The sequence below is a fragment of the Erythranthe guttata genome, chromosome 14, assembly GCF_056151865.1.
Source record: "Erythranthe guttata isolate IM_541 chromosome 14, IM_541, whole genome shotgun sequence".
NCBI lineage: Eukaryota > Viridiplantae > Streptophyta > Magnoliopsida > Lamiales > Phrymaceae > Erythranthe > Erythranthe guttata.
The window spans coordinates 4,636,493-4,660,243 of NC_142546.1; the positions used below are offsets into that span (position 1 = coordinate 4,636,493).

Consider the following 23,751-nt stretch of genomic DNA (forward strand, 5'->3'; position numbering starts at 1 on the left):
TGTATAATCATCGAATGTCTGATAATATGCCTGATAAGAAGTTTATGCCTCACCGTCGTTCATCTCCATAAACCTAGGAGGCATTTTAGTCTATGTCTGAGGCATCTGGGACAGTGGTATCTAAGTCTAAGTCTGAGTCTGAGGCATCTCAGATTGAGGCATATCTGAAGGTCCGTATCGACACTCCAAGACATTAAGACATGTTCTGAGCGTCGGTAGATACGAACGATAGCCATCCCGTGGCACGTCTCCGTCATCAACATAAACAATCAACAATCGAAGATGTTGAATCTGAAATAAGTAATAAGGAATATTTTATTTTTACAAGACATGCATAAATAAAAATTGTATAATAAACAAAATTTTATAATAAATAAATTTGAATATGTACCTCTGTATCTATTGAAATCCAATCTCCAGCCTGAAATCCTGTACGGTCATATCGGGTAATTGGTGATATGAAACGACGCGTGTGCAGTTCATACCACTCAAAATAAACCTCTTCCGTATTAAGACCGTCACTGGAATATGGATAATCGATAACATTGACTCTATTATCCCAAGCAGTAACGTAAGAAACATTTGTAAGACTCCAATCTCGGTTGGTAACACCTACACGGTTAGCATTGACGTGCATCTGGAAATCTGTCTCGCATTTCCAGGAGGTTCAAGTATGGGTTGTACCATCCCAAGCAGTAACGTAAGAAACATTTATAAGACTCCAATCTCGATTGGTATCCGAAGTATGAATGCCAAATTCAAGTATCATATGATCTACGGCTTATAGTATTGTTGTAGGTTTTCCATGGCGCCCAGAATATGTATCAGCCCACGCGGTTGGACAAATTTTCCATTCCCAATGCTTACAGTCCACACTTCCTAGCATTCCAAGAAATCCTCGTTGCTCTGCTTTTCTAAGTAATCTAACCATGTCTGCATTGTTAGGTCGTCGAAAATACTCATCTCCATTTACTACAATGACAGCACGACAAAAATGATTCAAAGCAATTGAAGATGTGGTAGCTGCTATTTTTAGATACTCGTCAGTTGCATCTGCAGGATATCTGTAAGCGAGTATACGAAGTGCAGCTGTCATCTTGAAATGGAGTGAAAAACATTGCTTTCCCGAGGCATCTGGTTTTTGCTTAAGGTAATCGTCAAAATGCATGATATCATTCATAATTCGTAAAAATAATTCACGCCTCATACGATTTCTAGTTCAAAAATCTTTAGGAGGATATAAAGAACGATCTACAAAGTAATCATTGATAAGTCCCTCATGTGCAGCTCTTAGATCCCTTCTTATGGAATTCCAGCGTGATGATGTTCCTCCATGTTGTGTTTTGCACTTTTCCTGTGAAGCCAACATGAGTGATTGGTATTCCACGTACATCGTCGCCATCATTGTGTGACATTGGTTGTCGCCGTCGGAGGAGGAATTATCGCTTCCTTGTTGTGCCATTTTCTTTTTATAAACATGTAGTTGGATTGTATATAGAATGTGAGGTGATCGTGTATAGAATGTGTGGTGATTGTGTAAGGGTGAGGAGTAACATTATATAAGAAAATGAATAGATGATAGATAAGAATTGGATGGCCAAGATTGAACATGAAAATTCAATCTAATGGATTATAGTTGGATAAGATATGAAAATCTGAATAAGATGATCAAGATATGGATAAGATGATTAGATAAAAATTTAACGGACGAGATCATATGAAATCATATCCAATGGTTGTAGTTCAATATATTAGATATCTTCAGAATTTTTCATGGAGGAGATGTGGATAACATGATTAGATAATAATTTAATGGACGAGATCAATTGAAATCATATCCAACGGTTGTAGTTCAATTTTTCATATCTTTTCAGAAATTTTCATTTTTTGGATCAAAATGTGTATTAAAACTAATTAAGATTGTTCAAATAAAATTTAATTGTCTACAATCTCGTATATATATGAATAAAATTTAAGCCATAAACAAATTACTACATAAAATAATCCGTAACATGATTTAGAGACTCGAAATTATAGAGCCCCCTCCATCGTAGAATTTTTTTTTTAGACTGTAAAATTTTTCTGGGTCTCCAAAACAGAATTTGGAGACTTGATTCGGAGACTCCATTGAAAATGCCCTTAGTGTCGCATGAATTTGCGAAGGGGGAGGGCCTGAAATTGACATGTCATCCAAATCCTTAAATTTACTTTCCTACACTTTGAATGTTTGGATAAATTGTGTGATTATCCTGTGAGATAATCTGTTGTTGGGTTGTATTTATGTGAATGTTGATGTTTGTGTGCAACTTTCTTTGTTGAGTATTTGGAAGTTTATGTGCAGCTTCTTTGTGCTTAAATCTTGTTGCAGTTTCGTTGAGTTGTGGATCTTGTTGTCTGTGCAACTTCTCAGTGCTCTCATCTTGTTTTTTGATGTTCTTACTTGTGTGAAACTAATTCTTGTGTTGAAAGTCCTTTTGATGGGAAAATTGATTTTTTCAATATAACAAAAAATGAAGGGTATTTTGGTACAACAAAAGTATTTTAAAGCCATAACTTTGTCATATAAAGTTACTGTTGATGCAGCTAAGAAAATTGTATTTGATGAACTTGTTTATTCCCTGATTATTCTGAATTTATCTGACTCTGGGATTATAAAACTAGGGGTAAATTACAACCACCCCTGAGATATGGTCAAATTACGAAGATCCCCCTCTTGTTTGAATAATTACATTTACCCCCTTCAACTATGAATCTTTTTACACCTCCACCCTTATGGTGTCAAATTCAACATAATCATTTAGATTCCGTGGAATGTGCTCTAGTTTGTACTCATTTTGTGTAAAAATACAGTTTCTGATTCACCACAATTCGATATATAATAGCCAAAAAAACACATTTTATGATCATTTTGCTTCAAAATGTAGAGCTCGAATGGGTTCAAACGGCTACAAAAATGGTAATATTCCATATAATCAAGAAGATCCCACTAAATTTGAAACAGCAAGGGTGAACGTGTAAGAAGATTTATAGTTGAGTGGGGTAGTTGTAATTACCAAAACAGAAGGGGAATTTTCATAATTTGACCATACCTCAGGTGGGTGGTTGTAATTTACCCTAAAACTAGGGAAGCATATTTCTGCAAAATAATTATGGGATAAACTAGAAGAGTTTTACAACAAAACCTCTTTGCCTTCCAAAATAGTTTTACATGAAAAAAAATTCAAATTCAAATTCAAATTGGATTTGAGTAAAGACATTGATGAAAACCTTAACAAGTCTACAAATGAAAAGTGTTTTTCTTTGATTATTTATGTTTCTAAGTTAGAGTTCATCTATGCATCAACGTCGTGTAATTATATTTTTCGTATAATATTTTTGTTGATTTGTTGTTAGCTATGCGTATTCTTCAAATGTGTGGTTTGATTACACTTAGTTATACCAATCGTGAACAAATATGACACCAATCTTCTAGTATATTACTTTGTAATTCTAACATACGATAAATAGAGAAAGCAGAACCTCCATAATTGAATTCTCAAATTTTAACTCTCATTGCAGCCAATGATCCGTTTCTTTACCTTCGTTGAATTGTGATGGTATATTTCCTAACTGGCCATGGGTTCGAGTCGGAACCAATCATTATCCTCCTTAAGAAAATACTTATTATTTATACCATTATTTCGTTGCATCGAGAAAATAATTAAGATAGACCGTGAACCTCTATACAAGGCTGTTAAATAAAGCTCAATTTTTCGAACATATAAACGCAAGTATAATTTCCCCATAATCCCACTTATTTATTATGTGCATGAAATGTTATAGTACACAAGATTTCTAAATCTTGAGTTTTTTCGTAATTTGGGCAACGTACTTACCCTGATGAAACGCTTGGTCAAGTTCGAGCTGCGTCGGCTGACGTGAGCCGTCAGCGGCATAAGTGCCAGCACCGTAAGGAGAACCACCCTTCACTTGTTCCATCTCGTACATTCCACTTCCGAATGTATATCCCAACGGGACGTATATCATTCCGTGATGTGCCAGCTGTGTTATCGCTGTCAATCTGCACACATAAGCATCGATAAGAGGATTTTAACGAATAATTTAAAACGGACTCCGTATTAAGGAATCATCCGACATCCTAAACTAGTGTTGGAGAAAGATTATGATATCGAACGGAAATATTATTGCTTGTTTACGGTACTTACTTGCCCTTCTTATCCAGTAGAATTATAGGTCAATCAAGAAGCAAAGCCGATTAATCGGGGAAATTAGATGCTACATCTGGTTATTTACACTGGGTGGATTTGAATCGTAGATCTACACATAATCTCACGCACACACCCATGTGTGCACGTGCTTAATAGATAGTTATTTAATCAAATCTACGGTTCAAATCAACTCAATGTAAATAACCAGGTGTAACATCTAACTCCCCGATAAATGGGATATAATTATCAAATAGCACTCGTGCAACTTTCTCTAACTATGCACCATAAATCAGATATCCATTTTAATAGCACCTAGTTAGAAATTATTAGATCAAATTCATTCTTGTGAGATCGATAGTAGATTCTCTACCAACTAGGCATGTGCATAACGAAACGAACTAGCTTGTCGTAAACTCGGGTAAAATCAAACCCGTTTAAGAAGCAGAGCCAATACTGCAAGCAAATGAATGTTCGAAAGAATCATTATAAACACTACGACACAAACAATTCAGACACAGCCCAAATTACGAGTTTTATTTGATCCGTTCAAAAAGTGATTCTCTCTAAGTAACAATTTATTGTTACGACAAAAAATGAAGAGAAGAGGAGAAAACTTACGCGGTGAGTTCCTGACCACCGCCATGGAAACCAGTGCTCCAGAAGATTCCGGCGGGCTTACCGGCAAGAGCTTGGGTGGCCCATATTCCTCCGGTTGCATCGAAAAATGCTTTGCATTGTGCAGCCATCACACCGAAACGTGATGGAAAACCGAATATAAATCCATCCGCCTCGAGCAGCTGTTCGGGCCTAATTTCGGCCACATCATCTGCCTTTTCGGGAGCCTTCATCTTCTCTAAAATCCGACTAGGTAGCGTCTCCGGTATCTAATTATAAAATTTGAACCAAATCAAATTATTTCCCTGATAACTAATCAGTAATCAATCACTAATCCCAATTTCAAAATTGTAACCTTTTCCCATCAATTCAGATTAAATAAGCACAATCCACCATCAATAAATCAAAAAAAAAAAAAAAAAATAGACCTGCCAAAGAGTAGCTTCAACATCAGGAACTGAGTTAGCACCCCTTTGTATTTCTCTTGCCATATTCTCCACGTGTCCGTACAGGGAGTAATAACTGCAACACCGAAACAAAACCCTTATCATCAACACAACAAGAGATTAAAAATAAATTAAATAAAATAAAAAATTAGAGTTTGCTTTTGCCTGAATTACATTATATACACCTTGGTGATGGCCATTAATTAATTAACACAAGTACTTGGAATTAAGGAAGTTGCAAAGGAAATTAAATCAAGAGATAGAAAATTCGTTTTGTGGGGTTTAAATTTAAATGAAATGGAAGGAAGAGAAGATAAGAAGAAGACGAGTTTTACTGAGTTTGGAGTATCCGCCTCTAACATCCATGAAAGTAATGGGAGTGGGTCACCCGAATTCGATTTTATCAGGTTTTTGGACTGTTTCGTAAATATTCTAATTTATTTCGGAAGTGAAAATATAATTTTAAATTAGGGTAAATTACATCCGCATCAGAAAGGTACGCTAAAATAACTATAAGGTTCCTGTTGTATTGATAATTACACTCACCACCTTGAAACATAGTTAGAAACTCTAATGGGACAATGCATTGGATACGTTATTACGATAGGATTCTAACGGACTATTAGTATCGGGAAATGGCGGAGACAGGAAAGAGTTATGCGTGATTTAATAAATGTTGGGGGAACTATGTTACCTCCCAACTCTATGTTGTCTCCATGTCCGGTCCTGGGTGATTGGAGGCCCTGGACAAGACTCAAAATCGAGGCCCTAAATTCCGATTATATATATATATATATATATATATATATGTGTGTGTGTGTGTGTGTGTGTGAGATATGGATATATTAAATAAAAATGGGTATTATAAAAAGGTTTTTTAATTTAACAAAAATAATTTAATTTTGAGAAATAAAAACACCAATAACATGAAAAAAATAAATAAGTTTAAACTGTAGAAACTAACAGTAGAAAAATATATAGGAGTGCAATAAAAATTAAATTAGAGTAAAACAATGAAAATGAGAAAGGGTAAGAGGATAAAAGAGATTGGGTGAAAAAAAATAGAGAGAGATAAATGAAAAAATGGATTGGGTCAAAAAAATTAATGTGGAAAGTGGGGGGTAAAAAGTTAAGAGATGAAGATAATATGGGTTGGAAGAAGAGAAAAGAAAAATAATTATAAAATAATAAAAAAAATCTATATTTTTTGGGCCCCATTGGAAAGTGGGCCCTGCTCGCCCTGACCAGGGCCACCCCTGGTTGTCTCCACCACTAGCTGAAAGTAATAGCCCCTTAAATTATCATAATGTGGGCCCGTGTTCAAGTTCGGGTTGATATTTCAGGTTCAAACAAATTATGTAATTTGATTGGAGTGATTAGAGCAAAACAAAATTAGGGTGTGTTTCTTTCATTCTTGAATTATGTTGGGGTTGTCAGCTATTATTCTTTCTTCAGTCTCTACTACTATATCTCTATGAGAAGTGTTTGTACTCGAGGTTGTACAATTCTTGGTTTCAGTATTTTATAGATATTGGGTAAATTAATACAAGGAAGAAAATAACAAGTTGCCAATGTGAAGAAGAAAGAATAATCTAAACAGAATAATGTTTTATGTTAGTCCCACATCGGTTGTGGAAGCTAGAAGCCCCAGAGACAATGAATATAAATGAAGACAACCTTACACTGGAATTCTCATACCTTTCTCGGCCTTTTGGCTAAGATCAAGTGTAGTATCTGTTCTTATCAGTTTAATATCTGATATGTGGGCCATTGGCTCACACGATATTAAATTTATTTTTTAAGGGGGAAGACTCATCAAGGCAGCTTGCTGTCTGGGTTTTCAAGCGTCGCTCATGCGTTGCACTACAGCATAAGCCCGGCGCACCCCACCAAATCAAGTCTAATTTTCCTAATCTACATCAAAACTGCATTCAACATTCCACCAACTGCATTTAGCATTTTCATTTTTTTTAAATAATGTTTTTTTTTTTTTTAAAATTCTAATTTTATTTCTCGAAAAGTTTACTATTTCGAATATGACTATATATGATTATATATGACTATATATGATTATATTTGACTATAGTCATATTCTTGCTTCATATACCGTTTAATATTGTATATTCTCGATTGTATAGGGTAGCTCAATCATATATGATATGATTGTATATGACTACATATAACTATATGTGTCTACATAGCTGATTCTCTCTAATTGGCATGTTGTTGCCCATCTTCTTCAATATCGACTTTTTTTGCTGTAACTAAAATTTACACTAGAAAACACCAAAAAAAAAAACAGACTGAGGAGAGGAGATAGAGGAATAGGGAGAAAGATACTTTAACATCAGAATTCGGCAGGGGAGGACTCAAAACGATTGATCAAACCACATTCACAAAAAAATAAAAACAAATAAACAAGTACCCAAAGAATAATTCGGAGGAGCAGCCGAAGGGGGAGCGACTCTTGAAGGGTTGAGGGTTTGTGGGTTAACCTGCTTCAACACCTTGAAGATGTAGATCTTGTACGTTTCCACGCTCTTCTTCTTCTTCTTCTCTCCGCCGACGACCATCTTCTTTTTTGCTGGTCTGGGAGCCATCTTTTGTCGCTGGAATTTGGTGAGAGAAAGTTAGAGAGAGGGATAGATGACGAGATATTGAGAGAGGAAGAGATATAATGGCGTGTGGAAGAGGAAGAGATAAGGTTAGGGGGTTAAGGGCAACTAAAGGGCAAAACAGGTATTTTAAGTTGCCTAAGGGGGTCACACTAATTAAGATCAGAATTTATGTTTTTAACTAAAGCGGAAAAAAATATTGGTTCTCCTTATATATATTTTCAAAACTAGGGGGAATATCTCATTTTCCCTTGTTATTTTTGTATTTAGATTAAGAATAAAAAAAAAATATTAAACGTACGAACTATGGTTTCTTCTTGAATATACTAGCCAATAATGCGTGTGTTGTTACCATGTATGGCTTAGTGCGTTGCGTATTTATAGGGGACAGAGGGACGTACTTTAGTTATTCCTTCGGCTCAGTTTAATCCATTCGATCACTGCCAGTAAAAATATCTCTGGAACCCAAATCTCTTCAATAGCATTTACTATCTCATGTCTCATGTGCCAAAAGTAACTATTCCCTGAAGTGAATTTGATGGGATATGCATTAAATGTTGTTAGACTACTAGTTTGGCTAACGTTTCGATGCCCGCCCGTCGTCTGTTGGTCTGTTACTTTGCCCGAGACCTCTGACATCTATTTGCTACCATCTGTTTGTCTCTCGCCAATAGCTTGTTTTCATGGCTTTTGCCTTACTTTGGGCTGGATTTAATGGTAGGCCGAAATGTTGAAATTGACCGGATCAATAATAATAATAATAGTAATATCGTATAATAATAAGTTATTAATTAATATATAAATTATAGTTTATCTATAATTTGATATTCTATTAAATTAATAGAACTTTGTTGGTCACAATTGCATCAATTTATAGATGTTTAAATGTAAACTGAAAAATTAAGGATATGTTTCTTCAAATTTAATATTACCCAACACTTCAACACATGACGGTTTACTTTTTTACAAAAGATTTATATCATTAACGAAATATTGAGGCCTCGTTTGCTTACCTATATAAGAATAGATTAGATTGGATTAAATTCATACTGATCAACTAATTAATTAGTTAATAATATGTTTGGTTTTTTAGATTACATGTTGTATTACATTTGTTAGATTCTGTTATTATATATGAATTATCTATTAAGTCTTTTATTTTACAAAATTAAGTTATTGTTTGAAGGAAAAAATGGAATTTTCCGTTTTAATCACCCCCTACAAAACTAATCACAGGGTGATGGGTGTTACTAATTTCATGACGTAGTAGCCCTTATTTGCGGGTTTCAGCTTTAGTAGCGGATTTGAGCTATGTTGAATTCTACCAACGAAACATCTTACTAATTACTCATACTATTTAGTCAATCTAACCTAGCAAACAAGGCTTGAGTAAACTATATTGTTCTTCCTTGACCTTTTTTTTAAGCCGCCGGAGACCGACATTGACTTTTTTTTTTCCCGTCCGCCGCTGACTGTTGACAATAAAAGTACTTTGGTTGACAGTAAAATTACTGTAAACACATTAATATTACAGTTAATCACATTAATATTATTGATTTTTTGATTTTTTTTATTTTGTTTGCTATGTTGACCGGTCCACGTAATAATATTACTGTCTAGTATTACAATATTATTGTGGTTGATGGTAATAATATTGTCAATCACAACAATATTAATTGTTTTTTATTTTGTTTGTTTTGTTGACCGATCAACGTAATAATATTATTGTTTAGTATAAGAATATTATTGTAGTTGACGGTCATATTACTGTATTACACAATAATTTATTATGTAACATAGTGATTTTATTGTGTTAATATTATTGTGTTAGATAGTAATATAACAATAATTTGTGTTAAACAATAATATAGTTAATTTTACTGTCAACAACAATAATATTACTGCTTTACCGGAGCCAAAAAATGAAAAAAAAAAAAAATCAATGGCGATGGAAAAAATGTTTTCAAAAAAAAAAAAAAAAACAAAATCAACGTTTGAGACTGGCCGTCAACGGCGGTTATGGTCAAAATTTGGTTTGGGGTCAAATTGAATAAAATTGTGAAATTTGGGATTAAATTGAGATTAAATTGATGAAATTGAAGTATATTAAAATATGATGAGTGATGATGCTAAAATATTTAGATCACCTGGGGTGGTGTAGAAAAGAACTGGGAGAGCAAAGCAGATCAGTAGCTTGACAACTTGATGATCCTGAGGTACCTGCGAAATGAACACACGTGAACTACGCCGGGGGTTGATCCGGCGGAAACCCCTCCGACGCTCAAGTCAGATGTGCTGATCATAGAAATAGTCCAGAGAATACGTATTGTAGTATTGCTCAGTTAATAGGACGTACCTTAATAAAATGAGTAAAACCTCTATTTATATGTCGTTTATTGGGTTGGGTTTGCTTTGTTGGGCCCAAGCCTTACTTAAAGGTGTTTGGGCCTCGGTGATATTAGTCTTCGATATTGGGCTCGTAGCCCATTAGGTAAAGAAATTGTAGGCCCATTGGGTTGGCCCAATTAGGCATATCATTAAGCCCCCCACTCTCGAGTCGATGTGGGGGCCATGTTGTAATGGGTCTCAAATCGTGTCGAGAGTAAAAATTGTACAAGTCGATCGTTGGCGCATGGCCTAATGGTATGCGAAAACGCGTTGGAGCGTGTGTCGGAGGGGCGTGAATGCGCGTTGGCGCATAGCGCGACAAGGTCGTCGCGATGTAAGTTAATTGAGTCGTCGGTTTTGTCCCGCGACGATGTAGTAGCGAATTATCTCCTCGTGGGAGTTGTCTCGTCGCGGGGTAATAGTGTTGATCGAGTTATCTCCTCGTGGGAGTTGTCTCGCGATAATGTAGTAGCACGGATCAAGTAATCTCCTCGTGGGAGTTGTCTATGGGGTAATAGAGTTGATCGAGTTATGTCCTCGTGGAAGTTGTCTCACGATAATGTAGTAGCACGGAGCTAGTATTCTCCACGTGGGAGTTGTTATTTTTCGACATTGTCGATGTTTTGACGCGTTGCTTATATGTGTTTACATATAGCCTTGTGCGTGATGTACTTGAGGAGGGGATCAGACTCTCAAGATTTTTTTATGGGGGTCGTGCCCCTTGTTAGACCTCGTGGGTCTTAAGTATGTTTGGACCGTGGCCACGTTTTAATGAGGGACCCGTCGAAAACAAGTAGATAAATTTGAGTAATCAAGCTGGCCAGGCTATATAGATTCTCATAATATTTCTAAGTGTTTCTAGGGTTGTAATCGTGCTAACTTGAGCTTGCGATTACATAGTGAGTTTCGGGCGAGTTGTCTCCTCATGGGAGTTGTCTCGCAGCGAAGTTGTAGAATCATTGGATGACGCACGACTGACGAGTGTGCGGATTGATGTCGCTCTGAGCGATTTCTCTCCTCGTGGGAGTTGTCTCGCATCGAGTCTTATTATCGAGTGAGGTGGTTGCACGTGGGAGTTGCCTTGCAACGGATTTGTAGTGTCGAGCGAGTTGGCTCCTCGTGGGAGTTATTTCGCTGAGGGTTCGTAGTACCGAGCGAGTTGGCTCCTCGTGGGAGTTGTCTCGCTGCGGGTTCGTAGTACCGAGCGAGTTGGCTCCTTGTGGGAGTTGTCTCGCTGCGGGTTGTAGGACGGAGCGAGTTATCTCCTCGTGAGAGTTGTCTCGCAACGAGTGTGTAGGGCCGAGCGAGTTTGTTCCTCGTGGGAGTTATCTCGCTATGGCGTTGAGACCCGAGGGAGTTGGCTACTCGTGGGAGTTGCCTCGCGACGGGTTATAGGACAGAGCGAGTATTCTCCTCGTGGGAGTTAACTCGCTATGGTTTCGTAGACCCGAGGGAGTTGGCTCCTCGTGGGAGTTGTCTCGCTGCAGGTGGTAGTACTGAGCGAGTTGGCTCCTTGTGGAAGTTGTCTCGCAAGCCCCCCACTCTCGAGACGATGTGGGAGCCAAGTCGAAAGGGGTACCGGATCGTATTGAGAGTAGATCTATGCTGTAGTCTTGCGTTAATCGTTGGCATGGCGTGGAGAAATAATTTTTTTTATTTATCCGTTCGATAGCGAGCGCGATTTGGTAGGCGCGTTGAAGAGTTCGCGCGATTTGGTGGAGCGCGTTGAAATTCTCGCGCGATTTGGTGAAGCGAGGTGAAATCTACGCGCAATTTGGTGGAGAGTACCAAAAGTTGTGCCCAATTAGGTGTGAGCGCGCGCTCCAAGGTGGCCTTGGGAGGCGCGCGCGCGTGTGATTTTTTTTTTTTTTTTTTTTTTAGCTGACGCGCGTGCAGTGCACGCGCGCGCGTCTGGCGCGTGTACGCCACGCGCGCGTGCTGTGCACGCGCGCCTCCATGTCTTTTTTTTTTTTTTTTTTTTTTTTTTTTGCTGAGGTGGCGCGCGGCTCGGCTCGGCTCTCACGCGCGTGCGGCTCGGCTCGGACGCGGCTTGGCTTGGCTGCACTTCTTTTTTTTTTTTTTTTTTTTTTTTTTTTGTTGTGAGGTGGCGCGCGGCTCGGCTCTCTCGCGCGCGCGGTTCCGTTCTCTCGCGCGCGCGCGGCTTGGCTCAGCTCGCGCGCGCGGCTCGGGTGGCTCCCTCCTTTTTTCTTTTTTCTTTTTTCTTTCTTCTTCTAATTCTTCTTCTATTACTCTCTTTTTTCTTCATCTTGTTCTTGTATTTTTTCATCTTCTTTTTTCTTCTTCTTTCTTCTCTTTTTTCATCTTCTTATTTTTTCATCTTCTTCTTTTTTTCTTTTAAATTTCTTCTTTTTTCTTTTCTTCTTCTCATTTTCTTCTTTTTTTTCTTCTTCTTTGCTTTTTTTTTTTTTTTTTTTTTTTCTTCATCTTCTTCATTTTTCTTCCTCTTTCTTATTTTTCTTTCTTCTCATCTTCTTCTTTTTCATGGGTTTCGCGTGCGCGATTTTACCTCAATTTTTTCTTTTCTTTTTGGTGGTTGATGTTCACCCTTTGGATGTTCTATTTTTTGAGCAGGGAGATTATCCTCGTTCTTTGAGATGGGATGTGCACCCCCTTGGGGATGTTCTATTTTTTGAGTAGGGAGATTATCCTCGTTCCTTGAGATGGGATGTGCACCCCCTTGGGGATGTTCTATTTTTTTTTTTTAGGGAGATTATCCTCGTTCCTTGAGGTGGGATGTGAATCCACTTAGGATGATGCCCAACCTTAGGATGGGGATAACTGCCCACTGTAGGATGAGGCGCTCGAGACCTATGGTCTAAGGTGGATGCGCACGGTTGTGCCATTGGTTCGCGCGTGCGCGTTTGACCCTTTTTCTGTTTTTGAAGTAGGGACGTGAAACATTTGATGGGATGTGAAACCCCTTGGGGTTGAAAGGTAAGTGGATGTACCACCCTTGAGATGAGATGCCCAACTTTAGGATGGGATAGCCCCCATTTAGGATGAGGCGATCACGAACCACTGGGGTGAGATGCCCCACCTTGGCGATATATGGTGCCACTGATTCAGTGGCAGCACGAGTTGAATCTTCCGTGATCATACGCTGAAGGTCTTCTTCGGTTATCTGAACCGTTCGAGAAGTAAGTAGAAATTGATCATGTTGAGGAGCCATTGGACCTCACGAGGAGGAGCGTTGGCTCCTGCTATGACGAATGAAATGTTTTGGGGGCGATGTGAGCCCCCAGGGAGTCGATAACCCTTGGCGAACGAAATATTTTGGGAGCAGATATAAGCCCCCAGGGAGTCGATAACCCTTGGCGAACGAAATATTTTGGGGGCGATGTAAGCCCCCAGGGAGTCGATAACCCTTGGCGAGCGAAATATTTTGGGGGCGATGTAAGTCCCCAGGGAGTCGATAACCCTTGGCGAGCGAAATATTTTGGGGGCGATGTAAGCCCCCACGGAGTCGATAACCCTTGGCGAGCGAAATATTTTGGGGGCGATGTAAGCCCCCAGGGAGTCGATAACCCTTGGCGAGCGAAATATTTTGGGGGCAGATGTAATCCCCCAGGGAGTCGATGGCGGTGGTGCCATAGGTGGCTCCACATGTGGAGCAGGTGCTGGTATCACGTTGGGAGCATTTGCTCCCATCGTGGCGATATATTGGGTCTCGGCCTCTGTGGCAGCGCGAGTTGAAGCTTCTGCTATCATGCGTTGAAGCGCATCCTCGGTTATTTGAACCATTCGAGGAGCATGGAGTGGTGGATCGGCGAGTGGTGGGTCCCGAGGAGGGATCACCTGAACCTCGCGAGGCGGATCCATGGGATGTGGGGGAGGTGGCAAGCCAGAGCCTCCACAAGGTGGGAGGTCGTTAGCTGTGTCATTTTCTCTCCGAGCAGACGCCTCAGGAGGATCTTGTTGGCTACGTGATCTGGTTTGCATCGTTCCCACAGACGGCGCCAAAATGATGATGCTAAAATATTTAGATCACCTGGGGTGGTGTAGAAAAGAACTGGGAGAGCAAAGCAGATCAGTAGCTTGACAACTTGATGATCCTGAGGTACCTGCGAAATGAACACACGTGAACTACGCCGGGGGTTGATCCGGCGGAAACCCCTCCGACGCTCAAGTCAGATGTGCTGATCATAGAAATAGTCCAGAGAATACGTATTGTAGTATTGCTCAGTTAATAGGACGTACCTTAATAAAATGAGTAAAACCTCTATTTATATGTCGTTTATTGGGTTGGGTTTGCTTTGTTGGGCCCAAGCCTTACTTAAAGGTGTTTGGGCCTCGGTGATATTAGTCTTCGATATTGGGCTCGTAGCCCATTAGGTAAAGAAATTGTAGGCCCATTGGGTTGGCCCAATTAGGCATATCAATGAGGTATTATAGTCATTTACACACCTTTGAACATCGTGTTCACTTTTTGTAAAAGAGATTTGAGGGTGGACCTAGATTAGAATACTTATTCGTATTAGCCCCACTTTAAATTGAAGGTAAACCCGTCATATTATAAAAATTACAAATATGTCCGTAATGTTCAATTTTAATTAAAAAATAAATTTAAACTCATTAAATAATATATTTAAACTCATTATATAATATTTTTATTAACGATACTGGAAAATAAATTTTACTCTTTTGTATGGAGAATAACTTGAAGAAAGAGCTAGAGGCAATAATATGGTTTTATGAGGTAAAGAGCATAAATCCCATGTTAAGGAAAATTTGTGCCAAATTCTCCTATATTTTGTTTCTTACGTAAAATTCTCTTGTGTTTCATTATATTTTGCACGGAAGCTCCTTTTTTCCGTTAAAAGTTAACGTCATTAACTATAGAGAGGATTTTATGCAATTTTCTTCCTTCATAATAAATGGGGATTTGATACATATTTTCTACAATACAAGGGGCTTTTATGCAAAATTAAATTATTCGTTTAAAATTGATATTATTTTCTTAAATTAAGTCGAACACATTTATTTAATTACAATATAAAATTTAGAAATTTTGATAGGTGTCGTGAATGTTTTTTTAAATAAGTTTTTTATATGATTTAATTTATTAATGTATTTAAAGTTTTTGATTTTTAAAATATATAATTATTTTATTAGAATTATTATATATTTTTCTAATTTTTTTGGATTAGTTATATGTCAAAAGAACATAAATAATTTTGAGAATTTGTTCCAATTTCCATCTCGAATAATTTTTTTATTTTTTTTTATTTTTCATATTTTAAATTTATAGATGTATTCGACTTAGAGTCCGTTTGGCTAAGCTTATTTAAAACAACTGATAATCTCTTATGCTTGACAAAATATTTTAAGAGCTGATAAGCTGTGACATCTTATTTTTTGAATTAATTTTTAAAGTGTTTGGATAATGAGCTTATTCGCTATTTTTATTCATTATAAGATCTTAAATAAAAAGGTGGGTAGAGGTTCTTATAAAGAAGATCTTATTTGTTCTCCAACAACTTATAAAAAAAAATTAAGATATTTTGTTAAAAAAATTATCAAACACTTTGGAAGAGCTTATAAGCTCTTAAACATCTTATAAGTTCTTTTTAACATCTTATAAGCTTAACCAAACACCCTCTTAGTTTAAGAAAATAGTTTGAATTTTAAATGAATAAATTAATTTTGCATAGACCCCTTTGTATTGCAAAACCAAACACCAAATCCCTCCATATTATAAGAAAAACTTGTATAAAATACCTTCTATAGTTAGCGGTGTTAATTATTAACAAAAATAAGGATTTCGTGCAAGGAAAAATGAAACATATGAGCATTTTACGTAATAAAACGATTAAAAAAACTCGGGGATTTGGTGCATGTTTGTCTTAACACATAAAGGTACTATGTTGTTTACCCGGTTTTTGGGAGAATTAGAATTGTTAAGATTTTCACAAGATCAAATTTGTCAAAAACTAATTACAATAGAGCGGAACAAAATATTTGTCAAAAACTAATTTCTAAAGGATCTAAATGTACAGATTTTATTGGAAACCAAAATGAGTTTTTATCCTTATCTCTAATTATACAATCTAGTGAGGTATTACCTTTTTTTTTTTTTTGATAGAAGTGAGGTATTACCTAATTTCCCAGATAATTAATCTAGTTTTCATAAAAAAGAAGATTGGTGTCACGCAAAAGATAAGTCTACTACCTACATATCTATGAGAAATGACAAAAAAGTGAATATAGAATTGTGCTCTCAATGCACTCTGCGTTGTACAATTCTTGGTTTGCCACCAACTATTTTTCCAGTCTTTAATTTAGCTTCTATTTTATAGATATTAGGTAAATAGTACTCACTCAAAAAAAGGTAAATTAGTATAAGGAAGAAAAGAACAAGTTATCCCACACCGGTTGCGGAAGTTAGAAGCCCCAGAGACAATGAATATAAATTAAGACGGCCTTATATTGAAATTCTCATACCTTTCTCGGCCTTTTGGCTAAGATCAAGTGTAGTATCTGTTCTTATCAGTTTAATATCTGATATGTGGGCCATTGGCCCACACGATATTAAATTAATTTTTTAAGGGGGAAGACTCATCAAGGCAGCTTGCTGTCTGGGTCTTCAAAGCGTCGCCTATGCGTTGCACTACAGCATAGGCCCGGCGCACCCCACCAAATCAAGTCCAATTTTTTATACTCTATATCAATTTAGATTTGTATCATTTTATATATATTAAGCATAAAAAAATTGTTAAAGGTACGTATGGAATGATACTTTTGGAAATAAATGGAATGATACTTTTGGAAATAATCGGAATTACTTCAGTTTGAGTAATTTCATTATTGTTGTTGTATTTATGTCGCATATACCTACGAGTGGAGACTTTGAATTGTTTGAGAGAATTGTTAGATGGTATCGAACCTACAGACCAGGATGATGACGAACCTTATCTTGAGGCAAATGCGACAAAATTTATGGGAGAGTCTAAGCTCAATTTGTATTAGTACTTGAGTTTAAGAGTATTTATGTGAATTTATTGTATTTATTTGACTGTTAACAAATAAGTTGGATAAATAGAAAAAACAATTAGTGGTTTTGTACAGTATTTTACGAAACTTGAGCTTCCATTTCGTGTATAATATTCAAAATTACAGCTAGTATTTCGTGTTCTTGATCACGAAACTAAACAAATCATGAAATCGTCCAATTTCGTCTTTCATGCTCCATACCGATAAACACCTATATTTCGTGCATTTGTACATGAATGTATTAACTGCATTTCGTAGATTATAACACGAAATTGCGTGCGATTTGTCATTTTTTTTTGAGAAAGTTACAAATGAAATAGATCGCACTGCAAGCCTCTAAAAAACGTTTTATGAATAGCATTTCAGTTTAATCATTTGTGATAACCCCTCAACACTTTTTGTACCTAAAATACCCTCGATCAAATTAGAACGGTATCGATCCCATATCCCGTCCGTCTCTCCGCTTTCTCTAGAAACGATGCACAAAATTCCGCTAATTTGCACACAAAATCTTACTTCCCGAAGAAAACTCCAATAAATCAACTCCATATTCCCCTCTTCATCATCGTGTACCACCGTACCATTTTCATGTTTGAGGTTACTACTCTATTAATTTCAAAAAACGCCTTGCAATTCTAGTTAATCCGAAATCATCCATTCCACCATTAATCCTTCTCTAGAAAAGTCAGTAGTCAGATCTAGTTTTGTTGTCACTATTGACGTCGTCAAATATTGGGTTAGTATCTGTTGTGGCCATCGGAGCACGTCGGTAATCACATAGAGCCTAATCTTTTTCCGAATCAACGAAGAGAATGAAGAGGAAAGAAGTTTCTAACCGCAAACGAAGACCCATTGCACACCGACATCATGAAGCTCGATGCAAGTATAATTTCTACGAACGACTTTGTTTTTTGTTTTGTTTTGAAATAAATAGTAATTTTCTACACAGCCACATAAGTTTGTTCGTATGCATCAATAATTAGCACAATTCCAATATTTGCAGTTGAAGAAAAAACGGCATTAGGGTAGTTGGGAAGGCCGTCCCCAAATTTCACACACATAATTCACTCACGCACTCTCCAATTCTTATTTTGTGTTGGTATTGACAGGGAGGCTAGAGAATCGAACCAAATTCTTCAAAATCTACTCTTTCAAGGCACGTCCACAAGGTGTTCGACAATTTGCCTCAACCAAATTTGGGGGTCGATTCTCGTCCAATCCTTACCGCATCAATTCCAAAAGTTCTCCCAAGTATGTCGTCCAACAAAAGAGGTCGCACGGATGAAGCTTCATCTTCCAAAAGCAAAGGAAAAGGCAAGAAAGGTGCCACCAAAACGACGATCCCTTTTCCCGAAAAAGAAGCCTTTAGTGTGGAAGGCGCCGCGACTCTATTTACTAAACAAGGCAAAAAGACCGTCATCACGGAACGGGCCTTGACAATCACGTTGCCACACTTAGCCAATCTTAACCAAGAAATCATAAGACGAAGATGGCAAATGCTTTGTGAACCGGAGCCAATTTACAACATATCGATCGTACGAGAGTTTTATGCGAACACGTTGGTACTCAAGTATCCACGAGAATTCACAAGTGTGGTACGAAAAATTTATGTTAGTTGAGAGATGGATGATATAAATCGATATTACGGGCTCCCGTGTTTGGGTCAAAGTTGGCGAGAGATGAGCAACGAAGTCACCAAATGCCAAATTGATGAAGTGTTGAGTGATGGACATCCAAGATGGATTGAATACCCGGACAAGGGGACGTACGAACTCAATTGGAAAAGCATCAATTATGAAGGCAAGGCGTGGTTGACGTTTATTTGCGCCAACATAATCCCGACTACCTCGTTTAGTCGGATCAACCACGAACGGTGTGCGCTCGCTTATTACATTATCACGGGGAAGCCGATCGACATCGGGTCAATTATGTCCGATCAACTTTGGCTTTCCATGCGCGACAATACAAAGGGCATCTTCTTCCCTAGCCTCGTAACGGGGTTGTGCAAAAGAAAGAGGGTCCCCAAATTATCAAACGATATTGAGCTCAACATCCGGAAGCCGATTGCCGATTTTACGGCCTCGCTATTCAAAGAAGCCACCCATGACGAGCCGCAAGCCGCTCTTCCAGCCCGAGACGAGCCCGAAGCCTCAAGCTCCCATGCCGATCGACGATTCCGAAATAAGATGGAGAGAGAGATGATAATTACGAGGAATCGATTGACTACCGGCGAGCATAAAGTCAATACGGTGGAGGCACTTCAATGGTGGTCGAGCAAAATGCTACAAGCTATAGTCCAACACTTGGGATGCGGGACGCCCGATTGCATCGAGCCGGCACCTTTACCGGCACCCATTCTAGAGCCCGTACCCGAGCTTTCCGATGAGGACGAGCGTGAGAGAGCGCGGGCGGAGCACCCCGATCACATCGACTACGACTAAATCAGGTGTTTTCTATCCTTAAACTTTGTGCGAAATTCGTTGAGGGCAACGAAAATTTTAAGTTTGGGGGTGAAAAACATGTTATTTTTGTGCTTATTTGTTTTAGTTTTCATGCATTAGGTTTTATTCGTTTTTATTGTTTTTCTCGTTTTTCCAGAATATATAAAAAAAAAAATTGCTTGAGTCGAATGCATCGATGATTTATGATGATGAGAGATGATCAATGTTTGATGATGAGATTGCTTGTTTTGTGTGATAAGGATTAGATGTTTGTTTAGCTTTCGATTCAACGGAACTTAGAAACGAATTATTGCTAGGAATCACATTTTGTGCATTGCTTTGGTTGAATGTTTTGTATTTTAAATTTGGAATTAATTTGTGCTAGATCATGCTATGTTCGGTTTAGAACTCACCTTAGGAAATTTATGATACGAAGTATTGAGTAATGAGTGATTTGGGCCTTTTTTGAACCGTTTGAGCCTTTCAAGCCGACTTTTTTTTATCGAAATTATCCTTAGAACCTTGATTTGAGTCTTGGGGAAAAGGTGTTCTTTCTTTTAGCCAATGTGTAAGGTAGAATATGTGGAGATTCTTGAAAAATTACCCCTTGGAGTTCGGTCGAAAAAATTTATAAGGTCCTTCTACCTGGAAAAAAAAAATAAAATAAAAAAACAAAAAAATAAATAGATAAATATATATGCTTATATATATATATATATATATATATATATATATATATATATATATAAAAAAAAAAAAACAGAGAGAAGAAGAAGAGACTAGAAGGGAGAAATAAAGACTAGTTTGTGAATTGTTTTGAAAGCTCGATCAATTTCTTAAGAGCAAAAGTGGAGACTTTTGAACTCTTAAGAATCGAGTTTATTAAAGTCCGTAGAGGTGAATTCATTTTTCAAACACCTATCTTTCAAATTTTGGCGTAATCACCTAAATTCAAGAAGAATAGCCACATATACCCATATTTCCAACCTCGAACCAAAGAGCCTAACAATTGAAAGCCACAAAGCCCCAATGATCCCAATAGCTTAATGTTCGATAATTTGTGCATTGCTTTGGTTGAATGTTTTGTATTTTAAATTTGGAATTAATTTGTGCTAGATCATGCTATGTTCGGTTTTAGAACTCACCTTAGGAAATTTATGATAGGAAGTATTGAGTAGTGAGTGATTTGGGATATGATTTGGGCCTTCTTTGAACCGTTTGAGCCTTTCAAGCCGATATTTTTATCGAAATTATCCTTAGAACCTTGATTTGAGCATCGGAGAAAATGTGTTCTTTCTTTTAGCCAATGTGTAAGGTAGAATAGGTGGAGATTCTTGAAATTACCCCTTGGAGTTCGGTCAAAAATTTTTATAAGATCCTTCTTATTCTTCGGATTAAAAAAAAAAAAAACAAAAAAAAAAAAAAAAGAAACGAAAAGAAGACAAATATCTATGCTTCTATATATATATATATATATATATATATATATATATATATATATATATATATATATATATATATATATATATATATATATATATATATATATATATAAAGAAAAAAAAAAGAGAAAAAGAGAAGAAGAAGAGACTAGAAGGGAGAAATAAGGACTAGTTGTTGATTTATTTTTGGAAAACTCGATCCATTGCCTCAAAAGCAAAAGTGGAGACTTTTGAACTTTTGAGAATCGAGTTTATTAAAGTCCGTAGATGTGAATTCATTGTTTCAAACGCCTATCTTTCAAATTTTGGCGTAATCACCTAAATTCAAGAAGAATAGCCACATATACCCATATTTCCTACCACTAACCAAAGAGCCTAACAATTGAAAGCCACAAAGCCCCAATGATCCCAACAACTTAATGTTCGATATTAGTAGAGTAGAATAATTTGGTGAGTATTTGGAGTCAAGTATATGCATGTAAGTATACATTCTTTCTATCTTTAATTTGCAAATATTGGATGCTTAAAGCAACTGTATGAATTGTGGTTTTTGGTAATGGTGAGTGACTAAGTGTTGTTGAATTTTGAGCTTGCGAATGCCTAAGAATTGTCATTATAATTACAAGTTCTGAAAACGTGAATTTTATTATTTTTTTTTAGCTCTTTCTCCAAAAAACTTGTTGGTTGTAATACCTACACGCAAGTGCACGTATCGTACAAGTAATATAGTGGACTAAAAGTCGGGATATCGAACCCACATGGAATATTTAATTATCTAATCCTAGACGCTAAATTCTACCAATTGCTATCAAGCCCACCCTACACAGTCGAAAGATGATTAATAAACTAAATTAAACTAAAGCAATTAAAAAGACAAGCAAGAAACAAATTATGCACGAAGATTTATCAGAGTAAGCAAGCCTAGGATTTTATTCTTCCCCCTATGAGATTATTATTTCCCCCAATTCCTTCAATTATGCAAGCAATTAACCCGGATTATTAACCTGAGATGCTAAAATAATCGTAACCCGCTTCCGCGTGTATTACGATTCTAATACTCTAGATTCAATTACTATATTCCTATGCAATTAATTCTAGAACAGTGCATTAAGCACAAATCTCAATAATGGATACCTAAGAGATTAACTATATTCCTATGTTAATACCACAAAGGCTCTTCGACCACAGTTCTAATTATTAAACCGATCTTCCGATTCATGCGATTAACAATAACATAAAAGCGCATAAAGTGGTCAGTTTCATCAACTTAATAAAACAAGTAGAAGAAATAATCCGGAATTAAAACTTGCATAAAATCATAGAATTGGGTTCATAAATCCCGCATAGGGTTCCAAATAAAATCCTAGAAATAAGAAAATTAGCTACTCATGATTAAAGGAAAAACACAAATGAAATAAGTCATAAACGATAAATCTATGCTTAGAGTCTTCAAATTCTTCGATACGTGCACTTGCGTGTAGGTATTACAACCAACAAGTTTTTGGAGAAAGAGCTAAAAAAAATAATAAACTTCACGTTTTCAGAACTTGTATTTATAATGACAATTCTTAGGCATTCGCAAGCTCAAAATTCAACAACACTTAGTCACTCACCATTACCAAAAACCACAATTCATACAATTGCTTCAAGCATCCAATATTTGCAAATTAAAGATAGAAAGAATTTATACTTACATGCATATACTTGACTCCAAATACTCACCAAATTATTCTACTCTACTAATATCGAACATTAAGTTGTTGGGATCATTGGGGCTTTGTGGCTTTCAATTGTTAGGCTCTTTGGTTAGTGGTAGGAAATATGGGTATATGTGGCTATTCTTCTTGAATTTAGGTGATTACGCCAAAATTTGAAAGATAGGCGTTTGAAACAATGAATTCACATCTACGGACTTTAATAAACTCGATTCTCAAAAGTTCAAAAGTCTCCACTTTTGCTTTTGAGGCAATGGATCGAGTTTTCCAAAAATAAATCAACAACTAGTCCTTATTTCTCCCTTCTAGTCTCTTCTTCTTCCTTATATTTTTTTTTTCGAAGAAGGACCTTATAAAAATTTTCGCCCGAACTCTAAGGGGTGAATTTTCAAGAATCTCCACCTATTCTACCTTACACGTTGGCTAAAAGAAAGAACACCTTTTCTCCGATGCTCAAATCAAGGTTCTAAGGATAATTTCGATAAAAAAATCGGCTTGAAAGGGTCAAACGGTTCAAAGAAGGCCCAAATCATATCCCAAATCACTCACTACTCAATACTTCGTATCATAAATTTCCTAAGGTGAGTTCTAAAACCGAACATAGCATGATCTAGCACAAATTAATTCCAAATTTAAAATACAAAACATTCAACCAAAGCAATGCACAAAGTGTGATTCCTAGCAATAATTCGTTTCTATGTTCCGTTGAATCGAAAGCTAAACAAACATCTAATCCTTATCACACAAAACAAGCAATCTCATCATCAAACATTGATCATCTCTCATCATCATAAATCATCGATGCATTCGACTCAAGCAATTTTTTTTTTTATATATTCTGGAAAAACGAGAAAAACAATAAAAACGAAT

General features: G+C 36.9%; 2 protein-coding genes and 2 non-coding genes across 5 annotated transcripts; 3 read left to right on the forward strand and 1 right to left on the reverse strand.

The window, feature by feature from the left end:
* Positions 1-3,776: 3,776 nt before the first annotated feature.
* On the reverse strand, positions 3,777-5,641 carry LOC105959832 (Quinone reductase family protein). Of its 2 annotated transcripts, none has more exons than XM_012983993.2 (4): positions 5,444-5,641; positions 5,252-5,345; positions 4,827-5,092; positions 3,777-4,060 (listed from the first exon to the last, which is right to left on the reverse strand). In XM_012983993.2, the coding sequence occupies exons 1-4, from the start codon at positions 5,467-5,469 to the stop codon at positions 3,835-3,837; spliced, it is 612 nt and encodes a 203-aa protein (XP_012839447.1). In that variant the 5' UTR covers positions 5,470-5,641; the 3' UTR covers positions 3,777-3,834. The 2 variants fall into 2 exon arrangements, with proteins under 2 accessions (XP_012839447.1, XP_012839454.1); XM_012984000.2 differs by having other exon boundaries at positions 5,455-5,635.
* A 1,322-nt stretch (positions 5,642-6,963) lies between these two features.
* LOC148764967 (U2 spliceosomal RNA) lies at positions 6,964-7,159 on the forward strand. The gene has a single exon (XR_016030015.1). It is a non-coding gene; the product is annotated as a U2 spliceosomal RNA (small nuclear RNA).
* A 9,571-nt stretch (positions 7,160-16,730) lies between these two features.
* LOC148764968 (U2 spliceosomal RNA) lies at positions 16,731-16,927 on the forward strand. Its single transcript, XR_016030011.1, has one exon. It is a non-coding gene; the product is annotated as a U2 spliceosomal RNA (small nuclear RNA).
* Positions 16,928-17,683: 756 nt separating this feature from the next.
* On the forward strand, positions 17,684-20,423 carry LOC105959851 (uncharacterized). Its single transcript, XM_012984016.2, has 2 exons — positions 17,684-18,166; positions 18,393-20,423. The coding sequence occupies exon 2, from the start codon at positions 18,906-18,908 to the stop codon at positions 19,722-19,724; it is 819 nt and encodes a 272-aa protein (XP_012839470.2). The 5' UTR covers positions 17,684-18,166; positions 18,393-18,905; the 3' UTR covers positions 19,725-20,423.
* The last annotated feature ends 3,328 nt before the right edge of the window (positions 20,424-23,751 follow it).